Source organism: Haliotis cracherodii, unplaced genomic scaffold (genome assembly GCF_022045235.1).
Source record: "Haliotis cracherodii isolate W230 unplaced genomic scaffold, xgHalCrac1.p SCAF_2, whole genome shotgun sequence".
NCBI lineage: Eukaryota > Metazoa > Mollusca > Gastropoda > Lepetellida > Haliotidae > Haliotis > Haliotis cracherodii.
The window spans coordinates 72,025,456-72,044,359 of NW_027266275.1; the positions used below are offsets into that span (position 1 = coordinate 72,025,456).

Sequence of the window (18,904 nt, forward strand, 5' to 3'; positions counted from 1 at the left end):
CTGTGTGATGTGCACGTGGCTGACATAGGTCGTCCTGGCCTGTGTGTTGTGGCTGACATAGGTCGTCCTGGCCTGTGTGCCGTGGCTGACATAGGTCGTCCTAGCCTGTGTGCCGTGGCTGACATAGGTCGTCCTGGCCTGTGTACTGTGGCTGACATAGGTCGTCCTAGCCTGCGTGTTGTGGCTGACATAGGTCGTCCTGGCCTGTGTGCCATGGCTGACATAGGTCATCCTGGCCTGTGTGTCATGGCTGACATAGATAGTTAGTATGTTAGTATGTTTGTCATAGACACCAACTACTTAAAGATTTGCTTTGGTTATGAGGGTAACCTTATGTTGATTTCACTGTGTTGTGTGATTGTGTAATGAAACTATAAGTTGAAAGAATATATTTACCTGTTCCAATTCAGTTAACACAAATACATTTGCCAAGACAGATGACCTTTCTCTTTTTAACTGATTTATACTAACTGATTTAATTAATTGAAAAAGGACAAAATAATTTTTGAATGACTTTCAAAATTCCTTCACCTGTGTAGAACTACAACAAGTCCCGCATCCATTCCTACCGAGGAGCGAAGGATGTGACGATGACCCTGGACAAGCAGGTGGTGTTCAAGGGAGAGATCGCTCGGGCATGTGGTGGAGTGGAGGGCGGAACCGAGGCCTTCGGTGATGTGAGTACAGCAGATTGTTTACATCACTGTCTCTGGGGAGGGACGCGGGTCAGACTCGGGCCTCAACACTGTGTTGCTTGTTGTACAAGGCAGCTAACATGGATCAGGTGGCCAGGTGGCTTGGTGGATTGGGTGTCCTCATGTCCAGGTGACTTGGTGGATTGGGTGTCCTCATGCCCAGGTGACTTGGTGGACTGGGTGTCCTCATGCCCAGGTGACTTGGTGGACTGGGTGTCCTCATGCCCAGTTGACTTGGTGGACTGGGTGTCCTCATGCCCAGGTGACTTGGTGGACTGGGTGTCCTCATGCCCAGGTGACTTGGTGGATTGGGTGTCCTCATGCCCAGGTGACTTGGTGGATTGGGTGTCCTCATGCCCAGGTGACTTGGTGGACTGGGTGTCCTCATGCCCAGGTGACTTGGTGGACCGGGTGTCCTCATGCCCAGGTGACTTGATGGACTGGGTGTCCTCATGCCCAGGTGACTTGGTGGATTGGGTGTCCTCATGCCCAGGTGACTTGGTGGACTGGGTGTCCTCATGCCCAGGTGACTTGGTGGATTGGGTGTCCTCATGTCCAGGTGACTTGGTGGATTGGGTGTTTTCATGCCCAGGTGACTTGGTGGATTGGGTGTCCTCATTCCCAGGTGACTTGGTGGATTGGGTGTCCTCATGCCCAGGTGACTTGGTGGATTGGGTGTCCTCATGCCCAGGTGACTTGGTGGACTGGGTGTCCTCATGCCCAGGTGACTTGGTGGACTGGGTGTCCTCATGCCCAGGTGACTTGGTGGATTGGGTGTCCTCATGCCCAGGTGACTTGGTGGACTGGGTGTCCTCATGCCCAGGTGACTTGGTGGATTGGGTGTCCTCATGCCCAGGTGACTTGGTGGATTGGGTGTCCTCATGCCCAGGTGACGTGGTGGACTGGGTGTCCTCATGCCGTGGTGACTTGGTGGATTGGGTGTTTTCATGCCCAGGTGACTTGGTGGATTGGGTATCCTCATGCCCAGGTGGCTTGGTGGACTGGGTGTCCTCATGCCCAGGTGACTTGGTGGATTGGGTGTCCTCATGCCCAGGTGACTTGGTGGACTGAGTGTCCTCATGCCCAGGTGACTTGGTGGACTGGGTGTCCTCATGCCCAGGTGGCTTGGTGGATTGGGTGTCCTCATGCCCAGGTGACTTGGTGGACTGGGTGTCCTCATGCCCAGGTGACTTGGTGGATTGGGTGTCCTCATGCCCAGGTGACTTGGTGGACTGGGTGTCCTCATGCCCAGGTGACTTGGTGGACTGGGTGTCCAAGGAATTCTGCCTGTCTGCCTGTCTGTGCGTCTGTCCTTCTTAGGACTTTTTTTGTGTGACCTATAACTTAAACACTTCTCAGGGTTAGAAGCTAACAGTTTTTGTCCACTAGTCCTTACAATGATAACATATAGCAAAACCTTTAAAATGGGCCAATTTCTACTAGTCCTTAGGATACCTTTGCTATTGAGCAGTTTGGTAGGGACTATAGGACTAGTGCCAGTTTCTAACGATGACTTCTGCATACATTATTTTCAAACTTGGTGAACACTTTCTATACCAATAGAAGAGGTGCAGTGCCAAGTTTGATTTTGATATGTTGATTTTCTGAGAAAATATGATTTTTTTAACTTACCTATAACTTGAGAAATACTACTGGATTCCTTACAAATTTAAGGGACTCTTTCTATACTAATTGGAGAGGTGCATTACTTAGTTTGATTTTGATAAGTGGATTATCTGAAAAAATATTGCATTTTTCATGTTTTGAACTTGAAATATGTTGGAGTTGAGGTCGGGGGTATTAGTGAGCACTGCTCACTTTTTGCCTTGTTTCCAGGTTGCTGTGATATAGCTGGAACATGGCTGTCTGCCATGTAAAACAACAAACAAACTTTGTGCCAGCTGTTGAGAAATATGTTCACCGGATAGTGTCTGTTTACATGGAGATAAGTTAGAGGATGAGCAGATGTGGCTAATTATTTGTTGAATGCCATAGCAGCTGTCTGCAGTTGGTTTGTAAGTTGATCAATCTCCTCTATAAGCGATTAAATATCATTAGATAACAATTGTTTGACATTGTACCATTTCAGACGATTCTGTTCACCATGGACGAGGGAATCCTTGAGGAGGTGTCGAAGAACGATGAGGCGTACGATGGGGACATGTTTAGCGATGACGAGGACGATGTCCCCTTCGAGAGGCCCACCACAGCTGACAATGATGTGAGCAACTAGTTAGGAATTCAGCTAATTATTGATCTGTGAATGTCATTAGACTTGGCAAAAATTTTGAAATGCCAAGAACTTGTGAAACCTGGAACCCAGATTCACTCCAACGATGTTTTTAGGTTTGCCAGCACTATGTAACCACGCTCGCGGGTTTCACCAAAGTAGTAAACATCTGAGACCTGCATTACTTCAGGCTGGCCTTCCACAAGTTTGCCGCGAATAGCTGCAAGATTGCTGATGCGGCATTAGTTGACTAGTTGACACATATCGGAAATACTGTTGAAAGCAGCGTTAAACCAAAATCACTCTCTCCTTTTAAGGATGCTATGGGCAGGGTACTTCAGTCTGGTTGGAGGTTGTTGAAGGCATGCATTTCCCCCAACCAAACACGAAGGTTTCAGGCTGGAAATGAATGGTGGTGTGTTGTTATCTATTCTGATTTATATATGATTTGTGAAATGAAACCCCTACATAAACGATCCATCAACCTTGTGTTTGGATGGGCCGAATAACAAAACTGACAATCTGCATTCTGTGTCCAGGAGCGGCCGTTCACACGGGCAGCGGGAGGCCTCCTCAAACAGCCGCAGACCACGCCGAGACCCACCACCAGCATGGTCACCTACGATGGAGATCTAATTGTCTATAAGACTAAGCGTAAGTCACAGTTTGCTTCTTTTAATGAACTGTCAAGAATGTGGCAGTAGCAACATTGTCTGCAGGTGTACTCAGATGGCACCTGGAGGTTTTGGGGCATCTCCAGTGTTCCACGTAGACTGTATGTGTCTCTCACTGTATGTATACTGGTGTTGTAGAACTAGACTTGACTGTGGCCTATAAGTGTTGCTCACTGTGTGTATACTGGTGTTGTAGAACTAGACTTGACTGTGGCCTATAAGTGTCTCCCACTGTGTGTATACTGGTGTCGTAGAACTAGACTTGACTGTGGCCTATGAGTGTCTCTCACTGTCTGTGTATATACTTGTAGGGCTGGAACTAGATTTCACTGCCACATGGGGAGACATGCACTATCTGGGTCTGTCTGGCCTCGAGATCGCAGACAAGGACGGGGAGCCAATACCACTGAAGATGTCCATGGTGTCTGCCAACCCCCGGGATCTGCACTGTCTGCCTGGACATGAACACGATGACCGGACACTCGACAAGTAGGTCAATCTCTCTCTACAACTCAGACGGTATGAGTGAGTCTACGAACAGAATGGTCTCGTACTCCAATGGAAATATGTCTTCATGGCTGTGTACAGTATTTGCATTATTCTTGAGTTGGCGTTGTGGTCAGGGAAACAATAGTGAAGTCAGGGGTGTGCTAAAAAAAGGTTCAGGAAATGCTCACAGAAAAGAAATACTGAAGAAAGGTTTAGGAATTGCTAAACAAAGGTTGAGGAAATAGGAATTTGGAAGTTTTCACATATCTCCCCTTTCTGACTGCAGACTGATCAATGGCAGCAACATCACCCTGTCTGACGAGCACATGTGGCTGATCCCGTTCACACCAGGAAACAGCCACACCATCACCATCGACTTCGACCAGCAGGTGCTTGTGTCCGCCATCCGCATCTGGAACTACAACAAGACACCTGAGGACACCTACAGAGGGGTTAGTATGGGGGCCTGGGGGTCAGTACTGAGGGACACCTATAAAGGGGCCAGTACTGGGGACACCTACAAAGGGGTCAGTACTGGGGACACCTACAAAGGGGTCAGTACTTGGGACACCTACAGAGGGGTCAGTACTGGGGACATCTATGGAGGGGTCAGTAGTGGGGACACCTACAATGGTGTCAGAACTGACAGACAAGTTGACTCTACATGACCTGTTCTATCTTCAGGCCAAAGTAATGCATGTCCGAATCAATGGGAAGCAGGTGTCTCCTGACGAGGGCTACTTATTGAGGAAGGGTCCAGGCAACTGTCACTTTGACTTTGCCCAGGAGGTCAGCCTCTCCACAACACACAGGCCCCAGAACAGCTACCCACAATCCTCCAGGTGAGTGTTCGACAGGTGTCCGGTGTATTGCTCAACAGACGTGTTAGGTGTTGAGGTGTTAGACAGGTGTCTGGTTTGTTGTTCAACGGACACATGAGGTGTTAAACAGGGGTCTTGGTCTTTTTGATGAAGTTGAATAATTATAACGATTGTGTGTACAGTATTCATTCACTCATTCTATGATGTTTTTGTCCTCAGCTCGGCAGGCGTGGACTCGAGTATATCGTATGAGGTGGTGCAGATGCCTTGTGGATGTATCCTTCAACAGAAAGTGTTCATGTTGTTATCAGATTCATTTGTTGTAATGGATGATGTATATGTGACATCCTGCATTGGATGTTGGTCACTATGGTTTTAGAGTGTGAGACGACGTTGAAAGGTCGTTGGTCACTAGGGTTGATGATTTTGAGACGACTTTGAAAGGGTGTTGGTCACTTTGGTTGATGAATGTGAGACGACTTTGAAAGGGTGTTGGTCACTTTGGTTGATGAATGTGAGAAGACCTTGAAAGGGTGTTGGTCACTATGGTTGATGAATGTGAGACGACTTTGAAAGGGTGTTAGTCGCTATGGTTGATGAATGTGAGACGACTTTGAAAGGGTGTTGGTCACTATGTCTGATGATTGTGAGAGACCTTGAAAGGGTGTTGGTCACTATGGTTGATGAGTGTGAGAAAACCTTGAAAGGGGTGATAGGTAAAAGTTTAAGGATGAGCATATAACGATCTCTCATTAAATGAGGACCTTTAGGTTCTATTATGCCTCTGAAAGAAGAATGCAGAACAGTTTGCAGTGATAGGTAGGTGGTGTTGATTTGTTCCTCCCCTACCTAACTCTCCCTTCCAGTCTCAGTTCATTGTTGTCTTTGACTCCATCAGTCATCTACCAGCTGCAGCTGTTCACCGCCTGGGGAGACCAGTACTACGTGGGCCTCAACGGCCTCCAGGTGTACGACTCCTGCTTCAACCTCATACAGCTCACCGACAACAGTAAGTCAGCCACATGTACAGCATAATGTTCTGTATAGCATGTGCCGTTGTTGGCAAGGTTACATATTCAGAATGTAAGGTGCTCTACATAAGCCGTTGGCATTGAGACAACTATGGTTCACTTCAGATATATCTGCCTTCCCCGAGAGCTGCAACGTCCTTGACAACATCCATAATGATGTCCGCACACCTGATAAGCTGATCGACGGCAAGAATGACACGACCGATGGGAAGCACATGTGGCTGGCTCCAGTGTTGCCCTCTATAGTGAGTAGACGCCATGGAGATTCTGTATCGGACTTTGCCTGAGTGTGTAAATAGCTGGTATATTGCTGACTGTGATGTTTAAACAACATTCACTCACTCACTCACAAGAAGACAACAGAGCCTAGTATGCCATCTTTAGCAAGTAGACTTTCCACATGCCCTGGAGTAGACATTCCCACATGCCCTGGGGTAGACATTCCCACATGCCCTGGGGTAGACATTCCTACATGCCCTGGAGTAGACATTCCCACATGCCCTGGAGTAGACATCCCCACATGCCGTGAAGTAGACATTCCCACATGCCCTGGAGTAGATATTCCCACATGCCCTGGAAATAGACATTTCCACATGCCCATAAGTAGACATTCCCACATGCCCTGGAGTAGACATTCCCACATGCCCTGGAAATAGACATTCCCACATGCCCATAAGTAGAAATTCCCACATGCCCTGGAGTAGACATTCCCACATGCCGTGAAGTAGACATTCCCACATGCCCTGGAGTAGACATTCCCACATGCCCTGGAGTAGACATTCCCACATGCCCTGGAGTAGACATTTTTATTTGATGAGAGTGAGTGAATGAGTATGGTTTTACGCTGCTTTTAGCAATATTCCAGCAATATCTCGGCAAGGGACACCAGAAATGAGCTTCACACAATGTACCCATGTCCAGAATTGAACCAAGGTCTTCGATGTGATAAGCAAACACTTTAACCACTAGGCTACCCAACCGCCCCCTGATGAGCAGTGAGAGTGGTGGAGGGGTTGCTGGGAATTTGGGTGTTTGGTGACTACATCAAGAATACTTTGTTGCTCTGAGAGGAGAATGTAATCAATTAAAAAAGAATTTCTAGACATCCAGACGTCCCACAAACGATATTTTGGGCAAAGTTATCCAGTATTTCATGGATCCAATTATTTTTTACCCAAAAATCAAAGTGCAATGTTATTGCTGTTTTTATGTTGGGAAGCAGCTATCTATAGTGACACACTGACATGACGCCATTGCCTTCTCCAGGTGAACCGTGTTTACATCATATTTGACCAGCCCACCACCATCTCTATGATCAAGCTATGGAACTACAGCAAGACACCCAACAGAGGGGTGAAGGACTTTGCGGTGAGTTGTGTGTACGTCATGTGATCACAGGACACAACAAGTAAAAACATTGTTTGACACTCAATCAGAATATATTACAAACTTCCAGATGGAACCACATTGTAGCAGGATAAAAGGAACATTTTCTTTAAATGTGACCTATCCAAAAGATTCTAAGTACACAGCTGACAATGATTTCTCCCTGAAAGTTAACCCCTCCCTTCTTCCTCCTTGGTGACAGCTGCTTGTGGACGACCTACTGGTGTACAATGGGCGCCTTCAGGCGGTGACCACGGGCGCCCGCGGCATCCTGCCCCACTGTCAGGGCTCCCAGCAGTACCACACAGTGCTCTTCACAGACAACAAGGAAATACTCAGGAGAGAGAAGAACACGGTCATCAGGTGAGTCTGCAGCAGCATCCAGGGAGGTCTGGTTTGTGGAACAGGAGCTGTTTGTCCTGACTGATATGAGCTGTTTGCCCTGACTGGTACGAGCTGTTTGCATAGACTGATACATATAGAGTACTAAACGAGCTCCCGTGTAATACCAATTTTATGAAACGAGTGAATACTTGTGGTATCTGATGAGCTAAAGCTACTGTACACCGGGTTTGTGTTGCAGCAACCAGACAGAGGACCAGGACATCCAGCTGCTCAACGACAAGCAGATCGTCAGCAAGTACACCAACCCCAAGTCAGCCCAGACTGGAAAACCCGTCAACCAGGGTAAGTCAGTGTCTGTCAGCCAGGGTAATTAGTGTCTGTCTACAGGGCAAGGTTGGGGAGCAGTTAAAGTGTTCAAAAGAAGAGAAGTTTTGAGATGTTCTCCACCACCCCACAAATAATGTAATAGTGAAGAGCCTCAAAAAGACATAGTTTTATGAAGCAAATCCTAAACCTCGGTGATTTATGAAGTCATTTGTTCAGCAGAGCTTTTATGTCAGTCAAGTTTATTGCTGAACTCTGAACACTGAACTCATTTTTATACCTAACTACCTACATGATGATTAGTGTTATTATTTATGACCAATAAATCCGCTGCAGATTTGTTTTTGTCTGATAGAAGACGAGTTAACCCTTCTTGAAATCCAACCTTGCGATCCCAAGGTTCAGATGTACTGGGCGGCGTGTCAATGATATCATCATGCCCTGCATCTCTTTTCGCAAAACTATGGAGTGTATCTTCACTCGGGAGTCGCCCTATTTCCATCTACTGGAAGCTACTGAGTTTCACAAGGGTCAGCCTAGTGGGCTCACCAGGACAGCCTGCTAGTTCCACAATGTGTGAATCCTGTTGTTGGTGGGCGTCCTGTCATGGCCGTCTTCTTGATGAAAGATTATCAAAGCAAATCACTAACTTGTATTTGAAATGAAGGGTGGCTCATGGTTCCGCGAGGTCTGTTGCTATAGTATTTTAATCTGGGGACCCCTAAATCTTTACCTTTAACCAGGTAACATCAGAGCAGTGACAAGGACACTGGAGGCAAGAGAGTTAACTGACTTTAAAAGTCCAGTTTCCACCCTTGCCGAACTAGGCTGGTTTTTATGGGCTCGATCGTAGCACCACCAGTGGTTATTATGAGTTATGTCCCTTCTGAGCCTCTCCTATGGACCAATCCAATTCCATCACTTGCATTTGTTTCAAACAAATTGGCGGCGCCCAGTCAAGACGATCTAATAATAATCAAGATCTACATTGTGATAAAACGAGTCTCACATTACGAAGTGCATCAAATCACGCGAGAACCTTGATTAAAAACATGAAAAAGATTGGAAAATATCTGTTGACAACGAGTTGGCGGTGCACATGTTTTGCAAATCCGCAATCGACTGATATCTGCACAACAGTTTACGAACCGAATTTCGATTTCGTTGCTAGATTTTGATTGGACTATGCATAGACTCATTCGTCCAACCAAAATGTAACTCCATAATACCAGCCTAGTTCGGCAAGGGTGGAAACTGGACTTTTATAGTCAGTTAACTCTCTTGCCTCGGGAAGCTGTTTCACACCTTACTTTGAACTACAATTCATCCAGGGGCCCATCCCACAAAACAATCTTAGCACTAAGGTTTTAGTAACTCCAATACATAGGCTAACAAAAGTCAGAGATCTAAGATGGCTTTGTGGAACATGGTCCAGATGTTGACAACCCGACTGTTGGCGAAATAGTTCCTACGAGATAACTTCATTTTCCCTTATCATGTTTTGTTTCTAGCTCTCCGTCCCAAGACAAGTGTGCCGTTGAAGCGGAGATGAGACTGTGTGGTGCCGGCTGACAATGGCTCCACCTCGCTCCCTGCCTGCCATGTGTTGCCTTCGTGCCTGCTGTATATGTCTGGCACCCTATCAATCTGTACAGGCTCGTGTATAGTTGTGCATAACTTAATGTGACATTGTTATCAACTGGATGAACACGGTTGTAGTAATCAAATGACAAATGTTTTAAATAAGTTCCTTAAATTGTTGTGAAGGCTCTTTCTGTGATAATGTTCATCATGATGTAATGTGTTCGATACAGCAAGCACCTGCCAGACACGCCCTTCAAGTGTAACAGGCAAAATGTGTTGGGTGAAGAAAATATGCACAGAGGTGTTTGTTGAAGTAAGAGATCTGTGAATATATGGGGTTCAAATGATTTGTCATAACATTCAGATTTCAAGAATAAAAGTCATAATTTGTGAGTTGTAGGACATCTGGGGAAGGAAGTCTGATAGAAAGGTCAGCTTTACATCTTCACAACCATACCATGTGTCCTTGATTAGTTTGTTAAAAGGGCTACAGTGGTTGAACGAGACGAAACTCTGTAGACTCACCAGTCTGACTATACCAAGAAATGTTGATGCAAGATAGAATATTGGTTTGAGTTGAAGAGTAGAAAGTAGGTTGACCCATTTATTCAAATATTCTGATGTATATTTTTCTCAACTGTCAAAAATATCAGTAATATCCTGCATTGTTATGATTCTGTGATGATCAGATCTGTTGAATTTTTAACATCATAAGTAGACATGATATTCATGCATTTGCACTGCTGCTTGAGACTAAGGTAGTGTGGAAACTGATGTGTCATAAAATAAAACAAAAATAAAGACTTTTGTTTCACACTTTAGGTTTAAGCAAACACGAAGTGATGCAAGGTTTAATCTTTCATTCGTCTTGAACACAGTATCCAAATTTTTGTTCACTGGTCATATAAAAATATATTATAAATGTGAATGGCTTTAGAGCTAACTGCCCTTGCCATTAAGAACTAGAAACCAATAATACAATCCTGAAGTGTGAGACAAGACTCCCTGTCACCTCTTCGTGACACCCAGCTGTTGGGATGCACTCCTGGCAGGGGCACCTTGTGAGGTCAGTCACCACATGCCTTATAAGTTTAGAAATAGAAGCAATATTTTTTACTGTTTACAGCTTATTGTTTTCATGGTACCTGCCGTCCTGTCAAGCTTGTTGGGTCACAATTGAAGGTCTGTTTTAGACCGCAAATTCTCATTACAGCTGATCTCGTTTCCGTCCATGGAGATATTCATCCATTCTTCACGTGCAGCATTTTGTTGTCACATTGTTGACAGGGATTAGTTCACTTTACTTGATGATTGTGGCATTAGGAACTGGGGGAGGGAGGGGAGAGAGAATCTTTGCCAAACAAAAGGTTTAATGTTGTTTAGAAAAACATAAATCATGTTCTTAAAAAAGGAAAACTCTATGGAGAATTTTAGGAACAATCTGACACACATCCTTGAGAAGTTGCCATTAGTCCATAACCTTATCTCTTATCCACTAGTTATTGTCAAAATAGTAGGGCTGGGACGAGTCCAAATTTACTACCCGGGTACCCACCCCCCTATTTGCCATCCCTACCCAGGTACCCGCTGTAGGTTTCTAGAGATTTGACTGTGGCCCTAGGGAAAATGTATTCAGATACACATATAAAACAATCTGGTCATGCACACACTGAAGTTGACTGAAGTTTTATCTTTATACAAACATATAAAAGTCAGAAGGAATGGGTGCATAGTCAGAAACAAATGCAAACATTAATGACTTATAGTGTAACCATAGAGTTTTAGAGACTTTTTGTCATTCAACAATATATCATGTGACCAGCCCTGGGTCCGGGTAGCTGTGTGGATACCCGGGTCCTATTCAGTACCCACCCAACCCGAGGACCAGAGTTACCCGTCCCAGCCCTAGAAAGTAGATACACTTTATGGAAAAGAATGTATTTAATATTATGTCATTGTGGTCCCTGAGAACTTCTCTTGTACATGGCTGTAATAGTTTGACAGTTTTAAGAGTTTCCTTCATATCAGATGAAAAACGAATCTTGGGTCTCTGGATCCAGGATATTTATCACAATGGCGACATAATACTCTGGATAATTGAAGGAGCTCATTAGGTGAATTATATATCTCTTAATTGAATGTCCATCCATGTCAATCTGTTTACTTTTTATAAAAGATCATTTACAATCACTTTGTCCCTTGTGGAGCCGTTTCTGTCCACGATTTTAACATTAAATACTTGTTTCTTCACATGTGTCTGTTGGGCAATTGATCACAAAATATATTTTCTGTCTTTGCTTGTATGTCAGAATTCCATTCCATTTACATGAAGCATACATGTCTTGTTATTATTACCTCTCCAGGAGGATGTCAGTGAGGAATAAACTCTACCTCTCACATTGTCTTCTGTTATTTTGGCAGTGAAATAAAGTCATGGCAGAAATCAGTGCACTTCCTCCCAGTTGAGGGGATGCACAAGCCTACACATCAGTATGTGAGGAATATAATGCAGATACCAACCAGAACGATTATAGACCTAATGTTTGTTTTGTTTGTTTGTTTAATGCCGCACTCAGCAATATTCCAGCTATGTGACGGCGGTCTGTAAATAATTGAGTCTGGGCCAGATGTAGACGTAATGATAAAAATACATGTAATAATAATATGTGCTTTTATAATGCACCAAATCTATAATTACCCCGGTCAATTGATCAGTGCAACTCGATTTCACTCTCAGATTGAACCGTATTCCACCAATATGAATAAGTGACACACATGAACTTTGTGATAAAATCATGCCAGTTGCAATTTAGAAATTATATTGACCTCGCTACAGGTCACATCCAACCGATTATTAATCTAATAATAATAAATAGGACAGGTCACATCCAACCGATTATTTATCTAATAATAATAATGAATAGGGCATGTCACAGTCCACAGGACAGGCTTTCTTCCTTAACTTGGACACTGACATCGTCTCGTTATGATTGACCGTGTTTCAAGTTATCCTTTCCGTCAGCATGACTTTTGTTATCAACCACTGAGCGAGACAAGTGTACATGTTTTTGTCACAGTGACTTGCAACTACATCAATATTTGTATTATTTTTGAAAACTTCGCAAGGAAGTCATTACAGAAATATTAAAATGGTTTTCATCACAGGTGACAATATGCATAGATATAGTCCCCTTCATGTGACGTCTCTCTGCAATCAGATGATCAGGACATGAGCTGAATGTGTGTTTACTTGTTATTTAGACAAATAATTCAGTTATGTAACGCTTGTGGTCAGTTAGATTATTATGTCAATCAAATGCAAGAGACGAAGATGAACATGTGATAACAGAATAAGGTTTGTACAATACTTATTCTAAAAGTATACAGATCCATCGGCACTAAAAATGAAAGTCAAATAAAAAGAAACAAAAGTATCAGTTTTGAAACATTTACTGCAATCAACACGAATATCACTGACCCACTTTTACTAATATGGAAACGTCATAGAACAAACCAGATGATGTCACCTAACAACGGGCGTGATAATGGCCCGTCATCAAGCAATATGAGGGCATTATCAAGTTACAGTGGCCTGTTCATTTGTCATAACATGCAGGCGGTTTAATGATAATTCTATCCATTTTAGCTATAATTATTTATTTTCTATTGCAAACCCATAAAGGTCATTGTTCATAAAAATAATACATACACGATACTAATCTGTAGGACTGACGTGATGAGCTTCACAAATAATGCATACATAACTTTTATATTGGACCAATTTCATTTAAAAATAAGACCAGGATTTATCACAGAAATATATTGGCACTGTAGCTCACTTGGATATGTAGTGAAGACTTTAAAAAAAAACACAGCCTCTGAACAAAAGTTCTGATAGCGTTGACATTCAAATGTGTCCAACACAGATAGGCCTAAAACAGGTCCCTCAGTCTGTCAAGTAGTTTACAGAGGCAAACATGCAATTTGATAGAACTGAAGAGCATAGTCTGAACAAGGCAAATAGATAGAAAATTGTGTGTGTGTGTCTCCAACAACTGACTAAACACATAACACTAAAAGGACTGAAATAGCTTTTTCAATATGGCTGCCGTTCACAGTATGAGAGCATTTCTTTAGAGAGAATTTTGGACAACTACTGTTGGAGACTGTAAAACATCTGTAAACTACCCAGTGAAATACTAATCTTGTTCTTTCATGTCAGAACGAGGTCATCTCTCAAAGGTTTTCAATGCTAACTTTGTAAATAATAAAACCAGCACTGGGCAGCAAACATCCAGTTTGTCTATTTCTGTCATTACTTAATACTAGGTGCACAAGTATTTTTTGTCATATCCATACAAGACAGAACACTGAATACGCTGGAATTCTTTTATTGACACCATCCATATACACAACTGATGTCACATGATGGCCTGTATCAAGAACTCCAGTGGCCAGATAAGAACTAAAATATTTTCTGATTTAAATATCTCTCAACACACTATGACATTCATATCCACATATCCTGAACAACATTAGCTTCTTAAACAGCGGGAAACGCTTGTGTGTGTACACACAATGATGGGGTATTGACCTAGATGTTCCCTTGGTTAAATCTTGCCTGCGAACGAACCATTAGCTCTCTGGTCATCCCACTTGTCAGTCTGAAACATAGAAGTTGACTTTTGAGTATTCCAAAACCCATCACATTAATAAGGTCACAAATCATGTAGCATTCTTTATCCAAAAATGTTTTACAAAGAAATTTGACCTTACTACTCAAACTTCACTACAACTGCTTCCACATTTGAACATAACATGACCTTCAGACCAAATATGAAACTGCTACTCCAGAATCAGTCCTATTCCCATGAAAGGAAGTGAATGAGAAGGAAGATGGTTTTACATTGCAGTTATCAATGGTCCAGATGCATCATGGTGGCATGGGGACCCGTGAAGATTCAGGTTAGAATTGGTCTTCTGACTCGTCAGCAACCCATGCTTGTCGTAAGATGCACCTAACAGCCGGTCAGACTCGCTGACTCGGTTGATGCATGTCAATTGTCATTGTATCCAAATTGCATAGACCAACAATGCTTATGATGTCAATTATTGGATTGTCTGGTCCATACTCAATTATTTACAGACTGCTGTCATATAGCTGAGTGCAGTGTTAAAAAACAAACAAACAAGGTGTTCTGGGCCAGACACACCAGTAGTTGAGAGCATGAGCAAAGCTCCACACTGCGGGGTCACAATGGCGCATGATCACTAATGTTACAAAATGTAACTCATGCTCCGTAGTCGACTCTCAGAACAAGAAAGTACTTCAGGCATACCTGCCCAAAATCCCCACAAAAGGAGATATCAATCAATAGCTGATCTAATTAGGCATTATTCTGAAAGGCAGACATTTTGGATATTTTCTCAAAAACTGTTCACAAACATAAACATGATAAATGGAGCAGGTAACAAGGGTAAATTCGAGGTTATCTTCTGAACTTAATGTTTAAAAATGTTTCATTGACACAACATACTTGCTTGTGAATCAGTAGTAACAGTTTTCCAGGCTATAGATTATATAGAAGAACAAAGAGTTGCATCCCTGTGAATTTTGACTGCCATAATCATAATGATAAAACCAATGGCTTTTTTCAGAACATCCAAATTGTCTTTCAAATCCTTACAAACCTTGCTCTTAAATCATCGGTTTCAGGTTGGAATATATACAGGGATAAAAATAATTTCCTTTTCAGGTGAAACTTCTTTGCAGTGGAGCTTTATGGGGGAAGCCATTGGGTTTTAACAAATGTGTGGTCACTAAAATTTGCGTATTCGCGGAAGATTCTCACCCCTGTGCATATTTACAGATTACAAAAATCAATTTCACAATTCTCCATCCATGGCATATTTCAAAAGGTCTGGTGACTACTAATGGATGAGTGAATGAATACACACCTATCCATCACACAAATATTTTTTGGCACCCTTTGCAGCAGATAGTGTTTGTTGTTTAAGCTGCACTCAGCAATATTCTAGCTTTCCAATGGCTTCCATTAAATAATCTGGGCCTTTCTAGTGATCCAATGATCGATATTATGATCAACGATCCATGTGGTCAAGGTACAATGATATGCAATCAACCTAGTCTGACCAGCGGATCCATTAAGTCACATCTTTTGACCAGCATAGGTTTGTGGGATTCTAATCCCCATGGGTCTTGCAGCAGACTACACTGCAACAAAAGGCGCTTGAAAGACATGATGAATCTTACCCATCTAGAAGGGCACATTGTCTGGTAGACCTTCTTGAAGTAGTCACATGGTGCATAGTCCTCACCCTTGATCTTGTGGCATCGGTGGAAATCTACATAGTTTTGCCAGCAATTCCTGCAAGAAGACATCACATGTCATTGTCACAACATCACATGGCAATCTAATTACAAGTTAATACAACATTATATATCAATCTAACACATGCCCCATAACATGACAACTCGATATGATCAACTCAACAAACATAATCGGGGCCAATTGGGACTCGAACCCATGATCATAGGTTTCTGGTGCACCCAAGGTACACAACTCTGAAGAGCAAGTTGCGGTGCCCTAGACAAGTAGGCTACCCGTGCCCGAGTCTCCATAAGAGATCAGGTGAAATATGACTTAACGTCACATCCAAGATTATTGCACTTATAAAGCGAGGCACATGCACATGTGTGTGTGTGGCTGCTTGTACTAGTCCAGATTAATGCCTGCCTATTTTATAGTGCTAGCCTACTGAGATACCATGCTGCAGTTTAACATCAATACCACACTGAGACACAGTATACTGACTCCTAGTCCTCCAGTCCTTGTTTTACCCTCTTAATGCCAAGCACCAGACGGTAAAAACAAGTACCATCTTTTAACATCTTTTGGTATAACGCAGCTGGGAATCGAACCCTGAACCTTCCACTGTCTGGGTGGATACTCTACCACTAGACCACGGAGGCAGTCAGTTTCCAAAAGAAGAACATGATGATGATAAACTACATTCTGAACTGCTTTTGATTTGTCAGACATATTTTAACACACCCCTTCAAATCTCAAAGCACCTCTATGGGAGGTTTTAATTCAACTTGTCAGAGTTACAAACTCAGTACTGCTGTGACCGTGCAAATACCCACCTAGTCTGGTTCTGGTTGGGGAACCTGGCATCAAATGGAGCAGTCCAAAGATTATACTTCTCATCCGACATGATGGCATTCGACATTGACCTGAAACAAAAAAACATAGTGTAAAAACAACTGAAAGGTAATAAACATGAAAACTTAGCAAGTAAACGCTCAGCATATTCTATATTAGTACAGTCTGTTCAAGTTCCCCATTTTTCACAAGGTCGTCACTGACCACAATGGTTAAAGGGCAGGTAACTCCTCACCATTATCTCAGTTATTTTTAGCAATGGGTTATTCATAGTCATAAATCACTGCACAAGCCAATACTTTCAATCATAAAAAAAAAATGAAAAATGAAAAACTATGTTCAGTAGAAGAATAATGGTAACACTGACATTTTGGGGGTGGGTGGGATGAATCAAGTGGAGATTGATAGGAATTTTTCTCAAATCTCCCCTTAGCAACAGAAAGATTATATGATGATGGCATTGCCTACCAACATGACAAAACTGACCGGAAATACATAATAGAAATTAAATATCATTTCCGCAAGGCAAACAGGTAAAAGTTTGACAGGGGAGGTGCCCTTTCACTTTCCTTTCAATAACACCTGATTAGACATATTAGATATATTAGAGGGAATAAACAGTTTACACTCTCTCGCCAAAATGTGCACTCGCCTTACGTAACCACAGCCTCAAACCAGATGCATGAAAACAATAATGTCGCCTAAACTCAAATAACAACCTCGTACGTAATATCTACCCGTTTGACATTGATCATCACGGACAAACGCTTTACTAGCAGCTGTCAGTTAAATGACACCTTCTAGCATGTACTGCGCCTCTACTCATCAACACAAGTCGACCTGGTGTAAGTTTTGCATTTAATGCATGAGTAATTAATCATTTCCTTAGAAACGTGCACTGCTCTCTCCAACACATGTCGGATTCATGACTTTGACTCCCGTCTTTCAGATAAGAGAATATGAAGAAGATGCCAAAATGACAAATTATAACATAACAATTAAAACTACATCAACAAATAACTTCAGGTGAAAATATCCAATACACTTTTCGTTGCCATTTAGGTACACAAATAAGCAAACCTCTACTACTATCTCTGACCTTCAATGGACGTTCTACAAAATGGCGAGAAGAACGAACCGGAAGTTTCCGACGATAACTCTGTGTGAAACAGTTGGACTCCTTACAGCGCCTCAAATTAACCGACGTAAAACAGAGTCTGCATTTCTAACACTGCAGAAGCGGGATAGGTGAAAGAACGATCACTCTTGACTACGATGACGCTATGCCATTGTTTACTGACATCACTTTTATTTATGTTACGAAAGAGAAACTATCTTAAACATCTTCATGGTGAGACTAATCTACTCAATGCATGCAAATGCACCATTTCTACTTCACACCACGACCTTTTCAGTGTTTCACTGTTTTCTTACTGGCTTCTTCAAGAAACATGTCCAGGCACATACCTCTTTTTGTGTTAAAATATTCAGCATTTTTTGAGTAAGTAGAATGTGTTGAATTCCACAGTCAGTAGTATTCCAGCTGTATGACCGCGGCCTGTAAATAATTGAGTCTGATAATCCAGTGATTGATATCACGAACAACCCACGCCGTCGGTGTACGATGACATACGATCAACAAAGTCACCGAGTATGACTATTATTAGTCTGATTATTCAACGAATATAGACGTGGATATTACCGAATGTTTAGATTAATATAGATCTAAATATATAATAATACTATTAATAGTATTTATATAAAATAATACTGTTGTTATTATTACTTTTTAATGTTATTGTGAGTGTTATAGTTCTGTGCGGGGGGTGAGTGTTTGCATGGGTCTTTGGCCTGTATTGATGCCTCCATTACACAGTACAACATCCTGGTTTTGAAAATGTGGCTAAATCGTACCTTATTTCATTTTGTACATGACATCGAGAGTTTGAACAGATTAATACACTTTAAAATCCCAATTGCATTGCCTTCTTTTCCCGAATCCCCGATTTATTATTACAGGTAATCAACGATGTGCCCACAATATTTTGATGTCAGATGAATTGACTTGTTTGTGAAGAAAGCATACAAGTCTCGTGGAATGCGGAATGACATCAGTATTTGCTAAAAGGGCAATATTT

General features: G+C 42.5%; 2 protein-coding genes across 5 annotated transcripts in view; one reads left to right on the forward strand and one right to left on the reverse strand.

Moving 5' to 3' along the window:
• The window catches only part of LOC139468468 (katanin-interacting protein-like), a 60,472-nt gene extending 48,496 nt beyond the window's left edge, over positions 1-11,976 (forward strand). For all 3 annotated transcript variants that reach the window (XM_071250437.1, XM_071250438.1, XM_071250439.1), the window contains 13 exons: positions 540-677; positions 2,785-2,916; positions 3,465-3,579; positions 3,911-4,088; positions 4,375-4,540; positions 4,773-4,930; positions 5,129-5,184; positions 5,808-5,918; positions 6,046-6,185; positions 7,207-7,308; positions 7,529-7,689; positions 7,910-8,013; positions 9,507-11,976. In XM_071250437.1, the coding sequence (XP_071106538.1) occupies positions 540-677; positions 2,785-2,916; positions 3,465-3,579; positions 3,911-4,088; positions 4,375-4,540; positions 4,773-4,930; positions 5,129-5,184; positions 5,808-5,918; positions 6,046-6,185; positions 7,207-7,308; positions 7,529-7,689; positions 7,910-8,013; positions 9,507-9,547 (1,602 nt within the window). In that variant the 3' untranslated portion in view covers positions 9,548-11,976. The remainder of the gene's footprint in view (positions 1-539; positions 678-2,784; positions 2,917-3,464; positions 3,580-3,910; positions 4,089-4,374; positions 4,541-4,772; positions 4,931-5,128; positions 5,185-5,807; positions 5,919-6,045; positions 6,186-7,206; positions 7,309-7,528; positions 7,690-7,909; positions 8,014-9,506) is intronic.
• Positions 11,977-13,954: 1,978 nt separating this feature from the next.
• On the reverse strand, positions 13,955-17,918 carry LOC139469588 (cytochrome c oxidase subunit 6B1-like). 2 transcript variants are annotated; one of them, XM_071251793.1, is made up of 4 exons: positions 17,866-17,918; positions 16,748-16,837; positions 15,854-15,968; positions 13,955-14,243 (listed from the first exon to the last, which is right to left on the reverse strand). In XM_071251793.1, exons 2-4 carry the CDS (start codon positions 16,831-16,833, stop codon positions 14,190-14,192), a joined length of 255 nt encoding a protein of 84 aa, XP_071107894.1. In that variant the 5' UTR covers positions 16,834-16,837; positions 17,866-17,918; the 3' UTR covers positions 13,955-14,189. The 2 variants fall into 2 exon arrangements, with proteins under 2 accessions (XP_071107894.1, XP_071107895.1); XM_071251794.1 differs by having other exon boundaries at positions 17,847-17,916.
• Between the last annotated feature and the right edge of the window lie 986 nt (positions 17,919-18,904).